Here is a 22,315-nt window from a genome sequence, read left to right on the forward strand (position 1 = left end):
CAATTAAAAGGTTTAAAATTTAAAATTACAAACCCTAAAATAATAAAACCCCGGTTAAAAAATTTAAAAATATTAAGCCAGTCCCGCTTGAATAAATAAATGCGTTTTCAGCTCATGGCGAAAGGTCCGAAGATCAGGCAATTGACGTAATCCAGGGGGAAGTTCGTTCCAGAGCGTAGGAGCTCCCACAGAGAAGGCCCTGCCCCTGGGGGCCGCCAGCCGACATTGTTTGGCGGACGGCACCCTGAGAATACCCTCTCTGTGTGAGCGTATGGGTCGGTGGGAGGCATGAGGTAACAGCAGGTGGCAAGCATCCTCTATCCCCTCCACAAAACTCCATATAATTGTGGCTGGCTAAATGAGCCAACTGGTCTTATTTTCTTCAAAATAAACCTATCTTTGTTCTTTGTTTAAAAAGTTCATTATTTCTTCTGTGTATTCCAGTTATCACCCAATATTGCTATCTAACATTCTCAAGAAACTATTTTCCTTTCCATTTCTTTTTATGGTCAGTAATTCATATAGAATATTTCAATTGGAAACTGTGTGAAACATTTAACTGAGTCAACTGCTTTTGTCATTGGGACAAAAACAGAAACTGATACCCACAGTAGAGTTTTATAGTTTTATTATGATTTTAAACTGGACTGTAGTATTTTATTCCATCAATATCCTAATATTGTACTGCACCAAGCTATAGGTTCGTGAAAAATAACAAGAACAATGACTGCTATTATAATTTTACAGGCTTATAGTATGTGCTATGGAATAAACAGTTGAACTCAAACTATAATGTAAGCATGTATACCCTTTGAAGTTCTTGATTCTTCTCTTCCAACTGAGCCTCTAGGTGCCGCATGCGTTCTTCAATATTGCCATGTCTTTCTTCTGCCTATAAAAATAATATAATTTGATGTGAAACATTAAATAGCTTTTTAAATCAAAGTGGTCATTTTCAAAAAAGGAAATATAAAGCAAGCTACTACTAACTGCAAAACTTAATTTTATTCAAACAGGCAGCTGAACAGCATCGCTTGAAATGTGTCAGCTACAAAGGCCTGTTACATCCAAGCATCCAGCAAAACATTGGAGTTATTCATGAGCAATGAAATCAGCCAAATGTAACATGCAGACTGTGCATGGTTTGAACACAAACCTGCCATCATAAAATTGTAAGCTCTTTAAGCATTGAACTGCACAATGGTTGATTATCAATAAAATAAATACAGAAATTAAAAGAATTCTTAAAAATATAAAAACAAAATCAGATGGATTCTATTTAGCAATAGAAAGTAAAGTCCTGTAGGACTACCTTCCTACGTATGGAGATCATTTCTTGTAGTTTAGCTTCCATAACATATTGATAATCATCAGATGAGGTAGAGGAAGTTGGATCAGACTAACGTCAAGGAAAAGGAGAGGGACAAAATTGAAAAATCAGAACTAAAGACACCACACTGAACAGAATACAGCACAGAATGCTTAAAAGAAAAGTGTGATTGCAAATTTAATATTTTAACTGACAAAACTTTATGTAGAATAAACCACACTTACAATAGGGTGATATGAGGCAGTTGATGCAGATGGAGTGAAAACAATGGAATGCTAAAAAAGCCAACAACCTAAGTATGGAAATTCCAGGTTAGTGATGGCTGGCTGATGAGAATTATTCTTCCTCCATAGAGGGGTACTCAAAGTAACTATGAGAAATACCAGGTCTGATTGGAATTTGGGTAAACTCATAATTAGAGCATGAAAAGTCAGTGCCAGAATGTGTTTTTGAAGGTTATCCTACAATCATAATGAAAACAGGGTATACAGTGTTACAGATTGTATTAAATAAATGGATTAAACATTTTTAGAACGATATCATGTAGATTCCCTTTGAGGTATAAAAGCAAATAACTAAATGATACCGAATTTCTAGGTAAAAGAACAAAGTCCTCTTACAATGAAAAGTACTGAATAGGAGTGAATATAAAGCAAATGTCTAATTGCTTTACCCAGAGCACAGACCATGACTGAATATGCTACACCATTTGTTGTGGTGCACTAAACTACAATCTGGGGAAATATATTATCGTAACTCTATGCTGACTATAAACACTCAGTAAAACTCTAAAATGTATTGTGAGTTTTGTCTTTACCTTACCAAACAATGCGATTTTAAGTGAATCTTATAAAATATATCTCACATTAAATTCAATCAGGTTTATTTCTAAGTACATGAACACGTGATTGAGGCCTAAATTTATAATATTAAGATTTGCACTTTTGAATCAGCCCTTTTTACTTCTGTAAAAATGTACATTGTTTGAAAACAATTTGTGATTATCCAGCTAAACGCAGCTGTGTACAAGGGCCAGTGCTGTTTTTACTATCCATGCCAGATCCTAAAATCAGAAAATTGTATTGAGCTTCTGGCAGATATCAGAGATGACAAGTATTTGAACCTGATGGCACAAAATTAAGAGAAGACACCAATGATTATTTCAGGGTACTGATTATGAAATAAATCAAAACATCTTGAATAGTCATTGCAAAGCATAAAACTAATTTATTGCTTCAATCTATGTTTTAAAAAATGGCTATTTTATTTAAAGGGAAACATTTTTATTACCAAAAATTCCATGAACATAAGGAGGATGTTCTCATACCCTTCACTGAGAGTCCCTTCTGTTGACTACAAAAAGGATCAAATTGATAAAATTACCACATAGAGGCCTTATCTGAAACAAAGCTAAACTCTCAACTTTGAAACCATAAAGAAAATATTATTTCCAAAAGATGGGACACATCTCAGAAGTCAAACTTTCTAAATATCTAATAATCTTAGAATCAAGCTATATGATCTAGGCAAATGACTCCACTGTGCTGTCAGAAAAAAGATTTTACAGGTTTTCCTTTTCTTCCAATATCCTGGAGGAGGTAATTAGATAACCAGCCAGCAAAGCTGGCTGAGGAATTCTGGGAGTTGAAGTCCACAAGTCTTAAAGTACCCAACCTAGATAAAAACCTCAGCAGTCCCCAAAGACAATAAAGACAGTAACATTATTCGCTTTCAGATCCACAAAAAAAAACAAAAAACCAATCCCCCCCAAAAAAACTATTATAAGACAGAAATACAAAAAAAGTCCAGCTGAATCATGTCAAAGAACATTTTAGTCTAGCATTATGTATCACACAGTAGCCCACTAAAACATGTGAGAAGTCCATAAGGTACATTAACTCCTTTTCCTGTTACTTCTCAGTAAAGCATGTTCCTCCGTGATTCAGGAGATAGTAAATATCAATATTATTTGACATGGATAGTTTAAACCTCCATGACACATTCAGAATCCTTTGATACTACTGTACCTTAACTGGCTGCCATTACTATATCTCAGGGGTGAAATGCTCCCAGTTTGGACCGGCTCACGCGATCCGGTAGCGATGGTGGCCGCTGGTTCAGAGACCGGTGGCAAAAATCCCTGGCCCCGCCCCCTACCTCTGCTGAGCCGCATCATCAGCAGAGGATTTTTTTTTTACTTTTAAAATCCGGCTTTTCTTCAGCCGAAACATGCCTTAAAAGTAAAAAAAAGCTTTTGAGGATCCCGCCCCTCAGCTGAGATCAGCAGAGCCTTTAAACTTAAAAAAAAAAAATTAAGGCTCCTCTGGCAATCTCACCTGAGTTCCTCATCAGCAGAACCTTACTTGTACTCTTACTTGTAGAAAACATGTTTTCTACAAGTAAGAGTAGAGATTCTAAGGCACTTACCTGATTATTGATGAACACATGGCTCTTTTTCCAGCCTGAAAGCCCCAGTTTCACTTTCAGCCAGACAGAATCAATTGCTTAGCTAATCTATTTCCTCAGTGATCAACTAATGCTGGCTGGCTTTGCTGGCTGAGTAACTCTGGGAACTGAAGTCCACAATAAAATAAAATAATAAAATAAAATAAAATAATAAAATAAAATATTTGTGCAGCTTTCTGAGATTTGGTGTGTTTCTGTAGTGTTTCACTCTAACTACACAAACACACAAAATCTCAGAAAACTGTATGTGGCATTTGATGTGAGTGTGTGTGTGTGTGTGTGTGTGTTGTGTTGTGTGTGTAAAGTGTGAAAGTTTATTATTTATTGTTATTGGCCACGCCCACCGTGTCATCTGACCACCAAGCCACGCCCACCAATTAAGCCATGCCCACAGAACCGGTAGGGAAAATTTTTAGATTTCACTCCTGCTATATCTCCTGACAGTAAATTCCTCAATTTTATGTGCTGCGTGAAAAAATACTTTGTGCTATCAGACCACAATTCTTCCTGCTGTCAGTTTTGGAAGATGATTTTCTTTTTGCTTCTTAACCGCCACATACTTTAGCTGGGGAAGTTGAGAGGGGGTTGTTGTTGGAGAGGTAGAGTCATAACAACATTCCGTATTCAAGGACTTTTGCCTGCGTCTGATGTAGACTGCCTGAAGATTGTATCCAATTGAGTGTGAAGAGTTGATTGGACAATGTGATGAACTTGTGGGTGGTGGGCAGGGCTGTGAACTGTCGACTGTGGAAAATCTAGAAGCTTTCAGTTTCGGGTTTTCCCAGCTGTGCCAACATGACATCTCTAATAAATTGGAACTTTGAGAAGCTTCAAGCCTCAGAGCTTTATTTCGTTGGGGGTATTCCTTGGAACCCTGACATCTGCATTTTATTTCAGTGGATAAACTAAAATTTTATTATTATGAAATTGTAAAAAAACTTTTCTGCATACAGATTAACTATGCATCCAAGTGTTATACACTTCTGTCTCTCATTACTCTAATCAGACTCAGCTATTTTCCTTATGAGTTAACAAAATACCCCAGAATCATATGCTCTGATATTGATCAATTCAGTCTACTCCACATTAATGGATTTGGAAGAGTTAAGGTATGAATAGGAGTAGAAGGCATCTGGAAAACTAAACTATTCCCATTCTCATCCTGAAAATCCTTCTCCAAAGACATCAAGTTATCAGTCTTAACTTTTATATTTCTCCCCTCCAAAAGCCATAATGTTGAACTTTCAACCATTTTGGTAACAAATTTCAGTGATGTGGTTTTGGGAAACTGGGGCATCTGATTATAAATTAAGATTTGTCACCCTTGCTTTTATGTATGATTCTTACATTTCTTGCCCAGACCAGACTACATAGATTTTATCCTTACCAAATAATCTCATAAAGATAACCTATCAATTATGGCTATAAGTTTTGGTCAAAAACCTTTACTGCATATGCAGAAAAGTAGCTTCAATAGGGATTTTTAAAAATCATATATGTCATGTAATTCTCAGTTCTTTGAAATTAAAAATTGATGAAACAGTAAATCTATATATTACTAAAACTCTTATATTTGTAACCATTAATTAGATGAAATGGTGTATTTTAGGGCAAATCTGTTTGGACTACTGTGTGGGACATCAAACCAAACCTATAATCTATACTGTCCTATTACTAAATCATAGTTAAAACTGCCCATGTTTAGGCTTACTCAGAGCTAAAATTTGCCCATTGGCTTCAGCTCTCTTAACAATTCATAATAATTCAGTCGGTCTGGAAAAAAGCTTAATCAGACAAATTGGTGTCACATGACATTTCATCAGAGATCTTGTTATTAATACTATATACTTTAAAAAAACTTTAAAAGAACATAAGGACAAAGTGATATAATCTAATTTCCAATGGTTCTCAAAATTGGATATTAATATGGAGTCATTAAACGGTCTTCCTATTTTGGTGATTGAACTTGGATGGGTTAGATGAAGTGGGCTGATGCTCCTTATCCTCAACATTTGTCCCTCTGCCCACAGAACCTTTATTTATTTATTTCTATTCTGCCATTATTATTTTCAAAAATAACTCAAGGTGATGAACATATCCAACATACCTTCCTCCTACTGGATCTCTGAGCAAACTGCCAACTAAGTGTTATGGAAGATTATCCAGGCCGTGTCTGACCTGGATTTGTAAGAACTATTGCCTACCACACCTCACAGTTCAAAGAAGATCCCTGCTGTGTTTTTGCTTGGCGTTTCTGATACTTTGCTTAGTAGAAGAGTCAACTACTAAATATATATTTTGAACCAGTTTTAGCTATATCACATATAATGTAATCATCTAATTTGGCACCCCTCTAACTTAGACACCTGTTAGTTGTTTCAACTGGCTGGGAAGTTTTGAGAGTTGAAATCTCTATATCAAGAAAGAACACAGACTGAGTTGGCTGGTTGAAATAGCAGCTTCCCTCTACCTCCTTCAATTAAAGTCATTTAAACTACACACAAATCTAATTTAAACGACCAAATCTAAATGAAATATATAAACCATAAATATTTATTGAACAACAGACTTGGGAAGATTGGGAAAAACTAATATAGCAATAGCAATAGCACTTAGACTGATATACCGTTTCATAGTGCTTTTACAGCCCTCTCTAAGCAGTTTACAGAGTCAGCATATTGCTCCCAACAATCTGGGTCCTATAATATGTTTATAGCACAGCAAAAATAGCTTATAAATAATATCACTGCAAATATTAATATTACCCTTCCTCATCAACATAGAGACAGTAGAGAAGATAGATAAAGCTGAACCAATTTGGTAGACTATATATTGAAAAATAAAACTTATACCTGTGTTTCCCCGAAAATAAGACCTTGTCTTATATTTTTTTGAACCCTGAAATAAGTACTTTGCCTTATTGCCATACGCTCAAAAGTCCGATTGAGCTTATTATCAGGGGATGTCTTATTTTGGGGAAAACAGGGTACTTATTTTCACCTGACTGCATAGTAGAGAACTCTAAATTAGAGAACTCTAAATTGGAATAATAAATGTTATTTTATAGCGCATTAATATATGAATTTGTCTTCATTTGTTCAGTTAGAAGGTATGTAAGTTTTACAAAAACATTCATTCATCTACTCTGTAGAAAATAATGTAGAAACATTCATGTGCATTGACGTTTTCTTTTCAACACATCACTTTACAGATTAGATGATTTTCTTATATATTACCAGAAACCCTAACAGAGCAGGAAAATATTGTCTCTCTAAATGGTTGCATGTGCAACTGAAAATATTTGCATGACACCAAATAGGAATAATCCATTAGTATTTTGAAATGGAAGCAGGGAAACAAGAAATCATTTTTGGATCATTTGATATTGTTCTGAGTTTTTAATATAACATTTTAATTGAAAAGGACTTTCTTTCTACTAAATATCATTCATATATGTTTTTATAGACTTATCAATATCAAACATACCATTTCTCTGCAACTTTATTGAGGAGGTAAGTGTTGAGAAGACAAACTGGAGATTGTGGCACAATAAGATATATAAAAGAAATTCTACAGTACAAAGCAAAATTGGTCTGAAAGCTAATAAAGATGAACTGCAAAGGATTTACAAGTGTAGTGTACCTTTACTTTTTATAAGTTGTTCTTTCATAACAACTAAGTTGGCAACTTGCACATTTTACCATGGAGTGGATATGCAAATTCCAGAGATGTGGACTGCATATTACTGGAATAGTTTATCAGGCACTGGTCCTATCCAAACTCTTAATGTTCTCATGCAACACAGAATCCTTCACGTTATGGCCAAGAAAAAAAAATTGAACCTTGAAATTTATTTTAATGAAAGTGATCTCTGTGTTTTGCTGAATCAATGTGATGTAGAAAATCATGAAGAAAATTCAATGACAAATAAATTTCATGATGTTTAGCTGAACTGGGTTAATCATAATTCTTTTATAATACAATGTATTATAAAATAAACTCCTCTGGTATATTGGCAGAAATATATCAAGCCATAAAAGAAACACAAAGCAATACCTCTGCCAGTAAATTAAATTAAACTAAAGCAAGTAATTTTGTCTAATTAATATTTATTTACGGTGCCATTAAGTAGAATCATCTTGTCCACTCCAAAAGTCTTTTATTGCTGCTGACGGTGCTGGAGGAGAAAGGGATGAAAAATCAATGTTAAAAGAAGTCAATTTTCAGATACTAACCTATTCTTAAGTTTACATTACCTTAGTCAGTGCTGCAATTCTCTGGGCCAATTCTGCCTCCACCTCTGGCAAAGTCTCAGCTTTTCTCATTGTTTGTTGTAGCTTTTGTTCAGCTAGCTCAAGACGTTCTTGCAGCTGCCTGTTTTTTTCCTCCATCTGAAATCCAGAAATTGTAAGATTAAAGGTTAGATTAGGAACTGGGCAATGGAGGGAAGGATAAGGGAAATAATACAGATTCATAGAAACAACTGGAGATTAAAATTTTCCCAAATCAACATGGTTCATTGTATAATTAAATTGTTAATGGGTTAAGTAAATCTCCTGCTTCTGCAAATAGTACATGCATATATTGGTGCAAACTGCTGATCCTTTCCCATCATATGCCTCTAAAATATAGATGAAAAACCAGAATGGAATGCTGCAGTTTTCTTCACTGTCAATTTAGGAATTAAAAGAAATACAGCAAAACAAACTCAATTTAAATCTAAAAAGATGTCTATGCTTTATAATAATCTTCTCCTCAGAATTGCCCCCAATGAAACTGATTTTTTTCTGTGTTTTTTAATTTCAATAAATATATCATTCAAATATTAAAAGAAAAATAATAATAAAAAGAGGCATGTCTTGGTGGGAAAATTTAGTAAGTTAACCAGCTTTCATTGCCGTTCTATGTATCCCACCTACATCAACCAAATATTATACCTCTCTCTAAAGTATGCTAGTAATATGATAGGAAAAAGGAAGAAATTATAAATAGCACCTATGGATCTACTGTACAAGGAAATTCCAAATTGGCATAATAAAAATCTCCACACTGAATTTTAATATATTATACAACACATACTGTTCTCCCTCCCCCTCTCCACATATACATTCACCACCATTTCCTACATTATCATTGTTTTGGAAATTTTAATTTATATTCTTGTATGGGCTCCAATTCTGTATCTCGGCTAGTATTCTTTGCCAGCTGCTTAAGAGCAAGTATTTTCTTGTTCCTAAACAGTAATTGGTAAAGCAAGGTAAATAATTATTATATAAAAATAAACTACATAAAAGTTCACATGATTGAATGCCATTTGCAGATTATAAAGTTTATAAAGTGTAGCAATTTTAGTTTAACTCCTTCATATACCAAGAGGAGATTATCCTGCTTTAGTTTTCCTTCTTTTTTGTGCAGAGTGCAATCCCTTTGCCATAGCTTTTACAGTCTCATTGAAAATTTTGTGAAAACACAAAAAAGTGAACATTTTTTGTGTTTAATTGTGTTTACTATGATTTAATTCTTAGTTAAATCAAAATTGGATTGTTTTGTATCTTACCATTAAGCTATGTTTATTAGCATAAAATAATGATGTAGAATACTGTCAGTCCTTACAATTACCTGTACAGTTAATGTGTGCCTACGTTTGCTGCTATGTATCTGCCACCCTTTTCATTTGGTTTGCCTCTATCTTACCTTAAGATATTCTTAAAGGTTTTCCATCCTAACTTGGCAGATACCTGGTCTTACAACCCAACAAATTCCAAAACAATACTTTATCATGATAGCAGGTTATTAAAAAAAAGTCTAATCCTACACATGATTTATGTTAGCCTCTCAACTTGATTGTATGAAAATCCAAATTCATCCCTGACTTTAATCTACAGAAATCAATGAATCTAAACAAGTGTGTCATAATTTAAAACAAATGTAATGAATAAACAGGGGAGGAGGGAGCTTATCTGAATAGCTTCTCCTACAATTCATTTGAACTGTAGCAGCAATCCCAATACAGAACCTGACGCAGGATGGCTTCCTTGTTTGCAAGTTCATTTTCCAGTTTGTCATTCATGTCATGTATGGAAGTAGATTCCCTCTGTGCACTTAAGTAACGTTTCTCCAGGGTAGTTATTCTTTCTTCCATATCTTCTTTCTGGGCCATAGCCTTGAAAGAATAAGCAGCAGGTCAAAATACAACATTGGAGTGGCTAGCGATAGATGTCCTATTCAACACTGTGAGAAAAGTTTGCAATGAAGTTTACTTACCTAGAAATAGACAAACTGAAAAGCAGGTTCAGCACTAAACCTAATGGACAAGTTATTTAAGTGCAGAGTCTAAGAAAAATTCCAAGATCCTGATGCCGATCCAAATATTGGATATTGCAGACAAGGAATAGCCGAATCTGATATTGCTTGTCTGTCTACTACTGCATCAGTTCATTATAAATGGACTTTATTTACAAAAATGTTGTCAAATGACTAGTTCTGTCTTATACATTTTTGCCTCTATATCATTTCTTACATGTATTGTGACCAAAAAATTAGCAAACATGCACAGATACATCCTTCTAATATAATAAAGTTAAAGGGGAAAAAAGAAATACAATTGATAATTTTGACAGACAGAAACTTTATTTGGTCATTGACCAACAAAATACATTCAGTAAAATAAATAAAGCACGGTTAACCCCTAAATCAGTGACTACTGGAACCATTTGTAGGCGAAGCTGTTACATAATGTAACAAACTTAGAATAAAAAAATATTATTAGACCAATTTTATTTGGAAATTGAACAATAAAATACAGAGAGATTTATCCTGGTAGCTAACAGAAAATGAAAATAAAAATAGGCTGCCCTGGAAATGTAGATAAGAAAGGGCTAAACAGATGGTGGTGAATGTGCCTGTAAAACTGGGTTTACAAAAAAAAAACATGGACAAGGATAATTTAGTTTTTTCTATCTTATTTTCCTATTTTCCATAGTTCAAAATTAAGACTTGGCTATGAGGAAAATTTATATTACCTTATGATAATAATGTTGTTTCCTGACAAATGTGGACATATTTCAAAATGCAAAATAACTTTTCAAATCATCTATTCAGTTTTCTGGATAATTTGTATTTTTATAAACATGCTTTACGAATATTCTACAATAATATTTTATAAACATTTGGAATGTTTCCTGCTTTTTCTTCAATATTCTATCCTATTGTAATTCTTTAGAGTGTGAAAATCATAAAAATTAAAGAGATATTTTAAATGCAAATAATCACATTATTTTTAATAAAAAAAGAAAGAGCATTGTGATTATGTAAATTAGCAAAATTAGGACAAAATAAAGTTCTGTTCAACATGTTATCATTTTGGAGTGAGCAGTTAGCAGCAGAATTTAGAAACTTTCATTTGCCAACAGATGTCATAGAAACAATATATTAAAAACAATTTTATAGTGGCTAGTACTCTTTTTGATAATTAACCTGTCATTTTTGACTAATCCTGCACTACAAATTATGTTTCTACAGTGTATCACAAGTTTATTAATTTTGTGTCAGACCCACAGATCTATTTCTCACTCACTCCCCACCCTCTCTCTCTGATGTTTCATAGAACAAGCTCTTTATTTCCCATGGTAAGTCATAGCCAAACACCTGGATGCAAAAGTACAAATGCTATCAGAATATTCACCTACAATTAAACAACTTAAACTGTTAAATGTTAAAGGCAAATTTATTTTTCACCAATTGGCTATGGAAGAACTCCATTTCCCTAAATAAAATTATTCTCAAACTTGAACAGATGACAGGATGAACATTCAAAAGAGATTTACCTCTCTAATATCTCTCTGATATTTGCTGTTTAGTTCTTCAGTTTTAATGAGGTCCTTCCTAGCAGTCTCTGCATCTTGCTCCACCTCTCCAACTCTGGAAGACAGGGCAGCCAAGCGATCCTTCATCTGTGCCATTTCATAATTTTGCTTTTCGAGAAGTTCTTGCAGTTCTACCAACTGAGCAGTTTCATCATTTGAGTCTATAGAGCCATTTGATAGACGCTGTTCAAAAAACCCCACAAACATATCAAACACAGATAGCAATGCCCTTAAGAACCAGAGCAAGAAGGATCAGAACTACATAGATGTGTAGATTATATTTTCTTACTAATTCTGAACTCTGCATTGGTCATGCCCTCTGAAATATACTTACAAAAGACTAGGTACCTATGCAGAAGTACTCTAAGAACATTAAACTATATTTAACCTGTAAAATCAGCCATTGGAAGAATTTAGAATTTTAGAATTTTTGTCAAAATTGTTTTTGTAGAAGTTTATATTTTTTAATGTCTCCTTCTTCCACAAATTGAATATATGAATATTTTCTGTTATCATTTAATTGGTTAAATAATGCTAGATTTATTACAGTGGCTATATGTGTATGCTGTATTTCTTCCTCTGTGTTTCGTTTTTCATTTGATTTATTCTTCAAATATTTTGTAATGTATGTATGTGGTAAACTGAATTATTATTTTTAAAAAATGTTTTACCTTGAAAAAAATGATAAAGCAAACTATGCCAAGTAAACATTATTATTATAGCTAAATTTTAGCGTGAAATTCATTTGCTTAAACATGGAAGCATTGGAACTGCAAAATAACACATATTTAATATTAGTCCAATAGGAATATTATTAAGAAATGCTGATAGGTGATATTAAAATATTACCTTTAATTTTAAAGCCTTGGAATTGATACCTACTTTATATATCATTCAGCTTATTTTCATAAGTAATTAATTAAATGAATAATTCTATTTTATTTATAAAATATATAGATTGCTTCAAAAATTCTAAGTATTTCTACTTTTTTGAGCTTTAATAGGAGATAAATATATTTAGAAAGTATAACAATAGCTTTATGGAAAAAGATTCCAACCTTCAGAAGAGATAATAGGTGCCTCTATATAAATATTTACCTGATGTTAAGATTATAATACTTTATGCTAGCGGGATCTCATTTTGGTCAACTTCTGTATGTGCTTATTTTTATGCAGTTATTTTTTTGGCTCAAAAACAGCAATTAATTCTTGGTATTTATAAATGACTAACATTAACAGTTTTATTCAAATCATAAAAGCTACCTAAACGATTTGCCTCCTGCTGATTTCCACAGAGTCAATGAATCACACTTGAACTTCCTGACATACAAACATTTCATAGAATCTCAGCAACATGTTCTGGGAAACGTATATTCTCTAGAGAGTGTGACATTATTACCATATGCCTAATTGGGTTTTCTATGAGTCAGAAATGCACAAGTGTTCTATGATTTGAAGCTTGTGTTCTACTTGAACCAGAAACTCCAATACTGGAGGTTTTTAAGAAGAGATTGGATAAGCGTTTGTCTGAAATGGTATAGGGTTTCTTGCTTGAGCAGAGGGTTGGACTAGAAGACCTCCAAGGTCCCTTCCAACTCTTTTATTCTGTTATCTGTTCTATTTCTTGCTTGTGAAATCAGTATGTTCCTGCTGCAAGGACAACAGAAAATTCTCTGAAGGCATATTTCAGGCATGAACAATATTTGGAAAGATATTAGCTAACTAATCATTTAAAAGACTATAACCTGATTAGGTGCTACTATCTGCCTAGTATTTCCTTGCTTTAATATACTGCCATTCTCAAAAACATAATTATGCAGTTTATCAGGTATTGTGAATAGCCATATAAAACAATACATTACCTCATCAAGATATTAGCATTTGTCAGCATGTCATTTAACATTCTATACTAAATTTTCTACAAATATATTTACAAAGATATGGCAGGTTTGTGTTTAAAAGTTTCTCTAGCTATAGCAACAAATGCTGAACTAAATCTTTAAAGAAATTTGATTAGCTAAGACATGTCAAATTGAGTGAAACCACATCCATTTACTGATGAAACTCTAAATTTATTCAGTATATTTGTTTACTTGTGGATCTCTAGCTTATTCTTTGTTACTATCTTTGTGTTAAAGATTCAGTTTGTAGAACTTAATCTTGTGGAGGGGAACTAATGGTGCTGAATATAGGTGGTCCTCATAATCATAATGGAGCCTGTCCATCATGGTTGCAAATCAAGACAACTGTAAAATGTATCACCAATGTGATACCAATTTTACATCCTGTTTTGAGCATTCTTCAAGTGAAAGTTATAATTGTTAAGTGAACCAATGGTTTTGTATAAGCCAGCTTGGCTGAAAACTGGAAATAAGTGCCAGTTTTGGCAAAACTATTAAAAAATGCAGTCATGTGATTGTGGGATGCTGCAAATGGTCATAAATGCAGACTCCTGTTGTGCCCAACATGCGTTCATAGGACTGGGGGAGGAGAGGTGGCCACTGGATCTTTGGAACTGGGTTGTCTGCCATAAATTTGAACAGTCACTAAAACATCACTCATAAGTTGAACACTGTCTGCATTGCTGAACTACAGTTCCCACTTGAGCCATTTAAGCAGCCTCTTCTAAGCAGGCAACAAAATGAAGAAGAAAAATAACTGAAGCAATCCAGTCTTCAGATCCTGACTGAGATCTCTGTTTATTGAAAATGACACATGAAAATGTAGGATTCTGGTTAGCATTCTCCTTTTTTTCCTCTTGTCTCCTTTAAGAAATTATTTTATGTAAGAAAACATTTTTTAAAAAAAAATATGTTATCCTCTGGTTATCAAAACACATTATGAACCCTCCACGGATCTGTGGAATACATCACATTTTATTACAAGTAGAATTTTAGAAATAACATCCTTGTAGCAAAAATAAAAATAGAATTCTAACCCAAAGTCCTAATAGTGTCAGACACCCGATAGTTTTATAGTTTGCTAGCATTGTAAGGACTGTGCAGTTAATTGCAAAAAGCCTAACATCCTTACACAAATGAGAAAAAAAAATTATATGTTGCTTTCCAATATGAGACATGCTAATGATTTCAGATAAAGATTGCATCTGATATACATTATTTTATATATTAAAATCAAACAAAATCCCAATAATGATCAGATCCTGAACACATATTTTCAAGATGATATAAATTAGTATATGATAATCTAGTCTAAAAATTACAAAGCAAATTTATCTCAGAATTAAGGACACTGCTTTGTTCCAATTAAAGGACAGCAACACATTTTTATTGTTTAATTTTACAGGTCATGACACAAAATTTGATCATCTTTTTATTTATCTTCAGATCTGAATTAGCAAAAAAATAGATACAACGTAGATACAATGGGAAGATCATAAAATCAGAGCAATAAGAAGTGCTGTCAAATTTTACAGAATGTACAGTTTAGGACATTGTTTTCTATTGATTCAACCTCTTCAGAACTTCCAGGGCAAACTCTCATTATACAGAACTTTCTTGTGTGTTCCAAATAAAACCACCATGTATAAGGCATTGTACTTGGCCAATATGCTAGTTCTTCTGCAACTGAGAATTATTATACTGAATAAGCAACTGCTTTCAAGGAACAATTATTTCTATCCAGATTAAAGTGATTTAGAACAATAGCAGTGACAAATCATTTGGCAATTCATTTCTGTTGTTTGCTACAAAACATTCCAACTGTAGGGCCACAGGTACCTCTGGAGAAAATACATCTGAAGCCTAGACTCCAAGAAGAAATTTATAAATTGAAACCAGCGTAAACAAATCAAACCTATGGATGTTAAATTTCATTTTAATCTAAAATTTAACATTATAATCCAAATCTTTCCCTCTGTTCTGAAAAGTTCAGCCTTGACTTCGAAACTGATGTTGGAGATACAGTTAGTAACTGGAAAAATTTCCTTGAAGCACTTTAATTGGTTTAGTTCCCAAGGGGGATAATTAGGGAGTGAAAATTTGAATTTAGCATAACAATGGTGCTAAGGTTTGTGGCTCTTTAAAAAAAAACACCCCACAGTGGAATAAAATAGGCACCTCTGTAAAGTGAAAAAAAATCCTAGATTACATCTTGCATACTTTGGTCTATGAATTTGGCAGGTTTTTTTGTGGGACCTAGTACAGTGGAAAATAATCCAAACTTATTCAAAAGCCTGAGCTTCAAACTTATTCAGTTTTGATGCCATTAATACATTATATTTCACTCAAAGGCCAAATGCTGCACATCATCTGAAAAATGTATTGCAACCAGAAGCATTCATAAACTCTACAGGCTTCATCAGAACAATGAACTGGATCTCATAATACAAGCTCTGTTTCTTACACGCATGCAACATCACAATGTCCATGCAAAATGGACTGAATGTGAAATCTGGTGTATGTGCCATCATTTCTCAAACTGTTCCCAATACAGGTCCCCCCCAGTTGTATCTGTTCTTCAGCTTTATGCAGGATAAATATGCTTTATAATGGTGGGCTGCTGCTAGTTCAGACGAACTGGTAGTTCCAAAGATCAGCTGGCCCCACCCACCTGCCACCGCCCTATCCTGTCCTATATTTCCTTCTTTCTGACTCAGCTGATTTGTGTGGTACAGCTGATTTCCACACCTCCACTGTTCTACTTACCGGGGCTGCCTTAGAAGGTAAGCAGTTGAGTTTCAAATTGCTGTATTTTGAATGCTGCGTACAAGCACATTAGGCGTGCACGCACATGAAGCCTGTATGCATGTGCAAAGTGCACGCTCACAGAACCGGTTGTTAAACTGGTTACAGCCCATCACTGATGCTTTACCATTGCCTTAGTTAAAAACAGGAACATATTATATTTGTCTCAAAAATAAAGGAAATTTGTTGAAGAAATACTACTACTACTACTACTACTACTAAAATTTATATGCCACCAAGCTTCCAGCTACTCTGGGCAATTTATACTATTATAATTATGCTATTTGATAACTTAATAAACAAAGAGATTTTAGCTTTTCAAACGCTGATGACTCTAAGAAAAAGAGAGACAGAAAATATAATTTATACCTTTTCATGAATTTTTTGTCCAGGCTCCATTCCTTTGATATGCTCTGTATCAGGTGGTCCCTCTCCTGATGTAATTTTTCTTTGAATGTGTGCATTTTGTTCACGTAAAGCTATAATCTATAATCCAAACAGTAAACACCATAAATTTACATTATGTCTTATAAATCACAACAACTAGATGATGTGATCAAAAATGGTAAACAAAATGTGATTTGAACTATTTTTATACTTTCCATATATGATATTTTATTGTGAAGAAATGAGAATGTTGTACAACAGTGGCAAGAATTCCAAAAATTGAAGATCTAGTAATTCCCAGCATTCCTCAACATTAGCCTTAGTAGCTTGCTGTTGGGGTAACTGACTAACATAAAGAAGGCCAGATGTTTTTCTCATTGCAAAAAGATATAAAAAACACATCAAATTGTATTATATTCTATGACACAGTGCAACGAGAGCAGTAAAATCCATGAAGCCATGAAGTAGGATATGCCAGCACATTGAATTTAGGACTTAGAATACTAAATTTTATAGTTAAAATGCAATTTATGTAAGTATTTCAGAACATAAATGTGCATAATTTTAAATAAGTGCAGCTTAAATGATGCATTACAAGATGGAGGTTTAATGTGCTTGGCACATTTCTTAAACTAGAATCTAACTAACTGCCCAGATAATTAACATTACAGATAAAAGAGCTGTATCTGCCTTATAACAAATTTATTATTTGACAGATTTCTACTATGTTATAAATGTGAATTAAATGTGATTTAATTCAGATTTCAGTAACACATGTTATTTGTGTAAAAGTTAACTCAAGAGTGAGAGGTTTTAAAGGCAAAGATGACAGTTATGTCACAATCCAAAGTGTTCAGATTCAATGTCTTGAAGTGCACTGTGAGAAGTCCAATGAAAAGTGGGACAGGCAGAGGAAAAAAGCAACAAGTTGTGGAGATGAGATGGCAAGCAACTAAGCAACTATTTAGCATGGTTTCATCTAATTAGCAGAAAAGTTCTTATTTAACTGGGCTATTTTGAACATCCAGGAGATTAAATCCAAGTTCAGTTTAATTAAGGTGTTTGAAGTCCAGGGCCTGTGATTTACAGCTGAATCCAGGTTTACAGCTTGACAATTTATTCTAAAATAGAAATTGCCACAACAATTAATCCTTGGAAAAGGTCATATCCATTTTGCATGCAAAATACGGATGAGGTCTACAAAAATTTCAAGCTGAAAGGCGTTGTAAATGTCTTGAACACAGAAGGTCACATTCTGGACACTGTCCCAAGCTTTGTTTCAAAATTCTTGGAAACTCAAATTCAGCTGAAGTCTCTTACTTGATGTGACGGAGCTAAATAAGACTGCAGAATCTGCCAATTTAGTTTTGTTAGTTTTATTTCATATCTGTTTTATTTCATATCTATGACTTAAGAATACCAGGAGAGTAATAATCAGACCAAGACTTATAAATGGGCTGGAATAGCTCAGGCTGTAAGGAGCCTGTTATTAGAACACAATAGCCTGCAATTACTGCAGGTTCAAGCCCGGCCCAAGGTTGACTCAGCCTTCCATCCTTTATAAGGTAGGTAAAATGAGGACCCAGATTGTTGGAGGGGCAATAAGTTGACTTTGTAAATATACAAATATAATGAGACTATTGCCTTACACACTGTAAGCCGCCCTGAGTCTTCGGAGAAGGGCGGGATATAAATGTAAAAAATAAATAAATACCAGAATGTGTTCATATAGGAACCAAAAGGGAACCTGCAAGCACAATATGAATGCAACAGCATTCTCAGTTATGTTTCCTAGAAACCGGCAATGAGAAATATAATGTATATATATTTGCACATAAAACATATTTTTCATTTGAGTCAGTGTTGACTCCTGGCAACTACATAGATAAATCTTCAAGATTTTTTGGCAACGTTTTCAGAAATGACTTTCCATTGCTTTTACCTAGCTGGACAAAGAAAGGTCTAGAACTTGTATTTCTCTACTCCTAGTTCAGTGCCTTACTAATAGACCAAACTAATTGTCAGTTTTAATATCCTTATGAAATCAAAGAGTTCAAATGAAACTCAAAAGCCATCTAAATCAATCCTTGCTTAGTGCAGGGTCTGTTAAACCATTCTGGACAGATGGTCATCTAATTTCTGTTTAAAGACACTCAGTAAAAGCAAATTCTGGCTGGCAGCTCTTTCTGTAAAAATGTTTCTCCTACTCTGGATTTTCTTACCTATAGCTTCAACCAAAGATTCTACAGATGCCTTTTGGGGCAACAGAAAAATCAGTAGCTCCTCCCTCTGTCTAATGACACATTAGATACAGCATCTGAAAAGTGCTATCTTTTCTCCTTCAGTTTAGAACTTGGACTGTAGTCCATCTGCAGAAGTTGCTCTACTTTTCAATGTCGTTTTAGACTTGTGTGTTCATTTAGAGCCAATCACATTATTCCAATGGGGAGAAGAAAAACAAAGCTGAATATAGGTAGCTTTTGACTTACAACCAGTTTTTCACATTTATGACTATTGCAGCATCCCCATGGTCACATGATCAAAATTTAGATGCTTGACAACCGGCATGTATTTATGACGGTTGCAGTGTCCAGGGGTCATGTAGCAGAAACCTGTAAAGTTACCACACTTGGCTACCAGACCAACATTAACTTGCAGAGATGTTTCCAAGATTGGACTTATTTCATCACCAGGCTTTAAAACAGTGAAATTACAAGGGGAAAAATGAACCTGTTGGAGTGGAACCAATTTAATTGTGACTTTGGGCAAGAGGGCTTCAGACTTTTACAACAGCAATTGCACTAAACGGGAGATGCAATATAGATGCAATAATGTCAGCAAAGGAATTGAACAGAACTCCAATTGCTTGTCCAGAAGGTCAGGGGTTCCCAACCTGTGGGCCGTGGCCCACGACTGGCCCATGGCCTACTCGCAACTGAGCCTCATCAGGATATTCAAGCCCAGATTATACTTTCAAATTCTACCTTATTTTAGCAGGGATTCCTGAAGAGAAAGTTCAGAAACTTTCCCTGCAGGCAATAATTATAGCACTAAGTGTTACAGGTTGTCTGCGATGGATATAGATGGTGCTTTGGTGCCTTTGAGATACAACAGGAGACCTGCTCTTATCCATTTTAAAAAGCACAAATAGAAGGTGAATTTTGAGGAACAATACAAATTATATACTGCTTGATATTCTTGATACAGAACATACGGTGGACATGACTAGGCAATACAGGTAGTCCTCAACTTTCAACCATTAATTTAGTGACCCTTTGAAGTTATAACAGCACTGAAAAAAGTTACTTATGACTGTTTTTCACACTTATGACTCTTGCAGGGTGTTCAAAATTCGGAAACTTGGCAACTGGCATGTATTTGCAATGGTTGAAGTGCCTTAGGGTCATGTGATCACTTTTTGTGACCTTCTAACAAACAAAGTCAACAGGGAAGCCAGATTACTTAACAACCATCAGTAACCATGTTACTGACTTAAAAACTGCAGTGATTCATATAACAATTGTAGCAAGAAAGGTTGTAAAACTCACTTAATAACTGTCTTGGTCAGCAATGCAAATGTTGGGCTCAATTATAGTTGTAAATTGAGGACTACTTGTAATTACTTCCCAAGATCTGGAATCTGTTCTCCTGTTAATATAATCTAATATGAACATTCAAAGTTGCTAAATCTGGCAACTATTACTATTACTGCTAGTTAATTACACTGAGTTTTCTCTTATTGGGGAAACATTAACTGCCAGTAGCAGGGAAAAACTGCAAACTCATATTTTTACTCATTATTTTATCCACCATGGTTTTTAGCACTATAAGAAGAGACAGGTGGATAAACCCACTAATCTAAAGTATGTAGAAATGAGTTAAATCTTCAGTAAACTCTAGTTATAATCTCAGTCCAAGAAATGAAATACTATAACAGATTTTAAAGAAATAACAATTTGTGATGAGCTCTAAACACAAAGATGCAACACAATATATAATGTGGCTCTGAAATACTATAAGATTACTTTTCACACAGTTTTCTTTTTATGTTTCTTAGCCAATGAATATTTAACATTTTTTTCTACCATTCTTTATAACAAATCATTCAGTTATAACCTGTAATCACATATTTACCTTATAGAACAGAAAATTCTATAAGCTAAGACAAATTAATTTATTTTATTTATTTGTATACTTGGAAACTGCTCATCTCCGTCACTGAATGACTCTGGAAAGTGTACAAAGAGACATAACAACACAAAAGCCATAATATAGATATGCATAATATAGAAGCAATCTATTGGTTGTTTTTTTTAAAGCATAGAGGCCAAAAATGATGCCTGCCTTCTTGTATTAGAAAAATCCAGCACTCTACTACTTCCTTTAGCAGAAGAGTTATTATTATTCTCCACTTAATAGACTAATGCTCTTTTCATTAATTACAGCATATTTAAAACCATATGTAAAAAGCATTAAATTATGTCAGTCTAATTATACCGAGTGAAAATTGCTTCCAGTTAAATTGTCTAGTACATGCTACAATGATTTAATTTGATTTTTAATATAATTAAAAGGTTTTAGTAGATGTTTATAATATTTATAATTGATTTAATTTTAAAACACCCAATTTCCATTTCCTCCCAATTAACAGATTCTCCTTTTACTGTGGGCAAAATAATTATGCTTGTTCTTCATCAAGATGCAGATTTACTGTATTATTTCATTTTGCTTTTTAGCTCCCACAAATTCTGTTCACCTTCACCCATTCAGCTTGCTACATAATTGTACATAGATGTAGAGCATGTAGTATATAGATGTACAGTACATAGTACATCTACATAGAGGATACAGGCTGAATAAAATTTCTTGGGCTAGACCTCCACCTTGTGTTTAATATCTTGAAGATGCCAATAATTAAGACAACACTGTGTTCTTTATATAGATTTTCAATTTCATAAAGTTCAAAGTCATACTCACTTTGATTTTGGAAATAGTGTTTGTAAGCTACAGACATATTATCAAGACTGTACCAAAAGGCTTTTGAAATTGCCAATTGCTTATAATTTGATTCGACTGCTCCTGTGAATTACTTAATATGGATAAAGAGATCAAGGATTGTTGGCCAAGTGAAAGGGATCAAGGATTATTGGCCAAATATGTAACATTCAAATGAACATATTTAGTTGCAAATCTTTACTCTGCTGTTGTAATAGAATGTGTGGATGACCTTGTGGGAGGAGGGAAAGAGGTGCTGCTGAGGAAACAATCAGACAAGAGAGATAGGAGCCCGCAGTGGCTTAATGGTCAGAGAAAAGAAACTTAGGAAGGACCCATCCTAATGGATCAAAAGCGGTGGTGGGAAGTTTGTACTTTCAGATTTGCAAGATCTTGTTAAGGTATCCTTACAGTAAAGTAGAATTAGCTCATCAAGTCATGTTTTCTGTCTAGTTTACTTTGGAAGTCTGACAGCAACTAATCCTATAATGCTATTCACGTATTCTTTATTTTTCTACATGAAGATAAGGCTTTGCAATGAAGTAAATTGTGGAGGCACCATGGAC

At 34.1% G+C, this 22,315-nt stretch overlaps 1 protein-coding gene across 1 annotated transcript in view; it reads right to left on the reverse strand.

The window, feature by feature from the left end:
• PPFIA2 (PTPRF interacting protein alpha 2) overlaps positions 1 to 22,315 on the reverse strand; it is a 216,266-nt gene that overhangs the window by 52,945 nt on the left and 141,006 nt on the right. The window contains exons 7-11 of the mRNA XM_058189560.1: positions 16,737 to 16,853; positions 11,623 to 11,844; positions 9,813 to 9,959; positions 8,053 to 8,187; positions 809 to 892 (exon numbers count right to left, since the gene is read on the reverse strand). Coding sequence (XP_058045543.1) covers positions 809 to 892; positions 8,053 to 8,187; positions 9,813 to 9,959; positions 11,623 to 11,844; positions 16,737 to 16,853 — 705 coding nt within the window. The remainder of the gene's footprint in view (positions 1 to 808; positions 893 to 8,052; positions 8,188 to 9,812; positions 9,960 to 11,622; positions 11,845 to 16,736; positions 16,854 to 22,315) is intronic.

Source organism: Ahaetulla prasina, chromosome 7 (assembly GCF_028640845.1).
Source record: "Ahaetulla prasina isolate Xishuangbanna chromosome 7, ASM2864084v1, whole genome shotgun sequence".
Taxonomy (NCBI): Eukaryota; Metazoa; Chordata; class Lepidosauria; order Squamata; family Colubridae; genus Ahaetulla; species Ahaetulla prasina.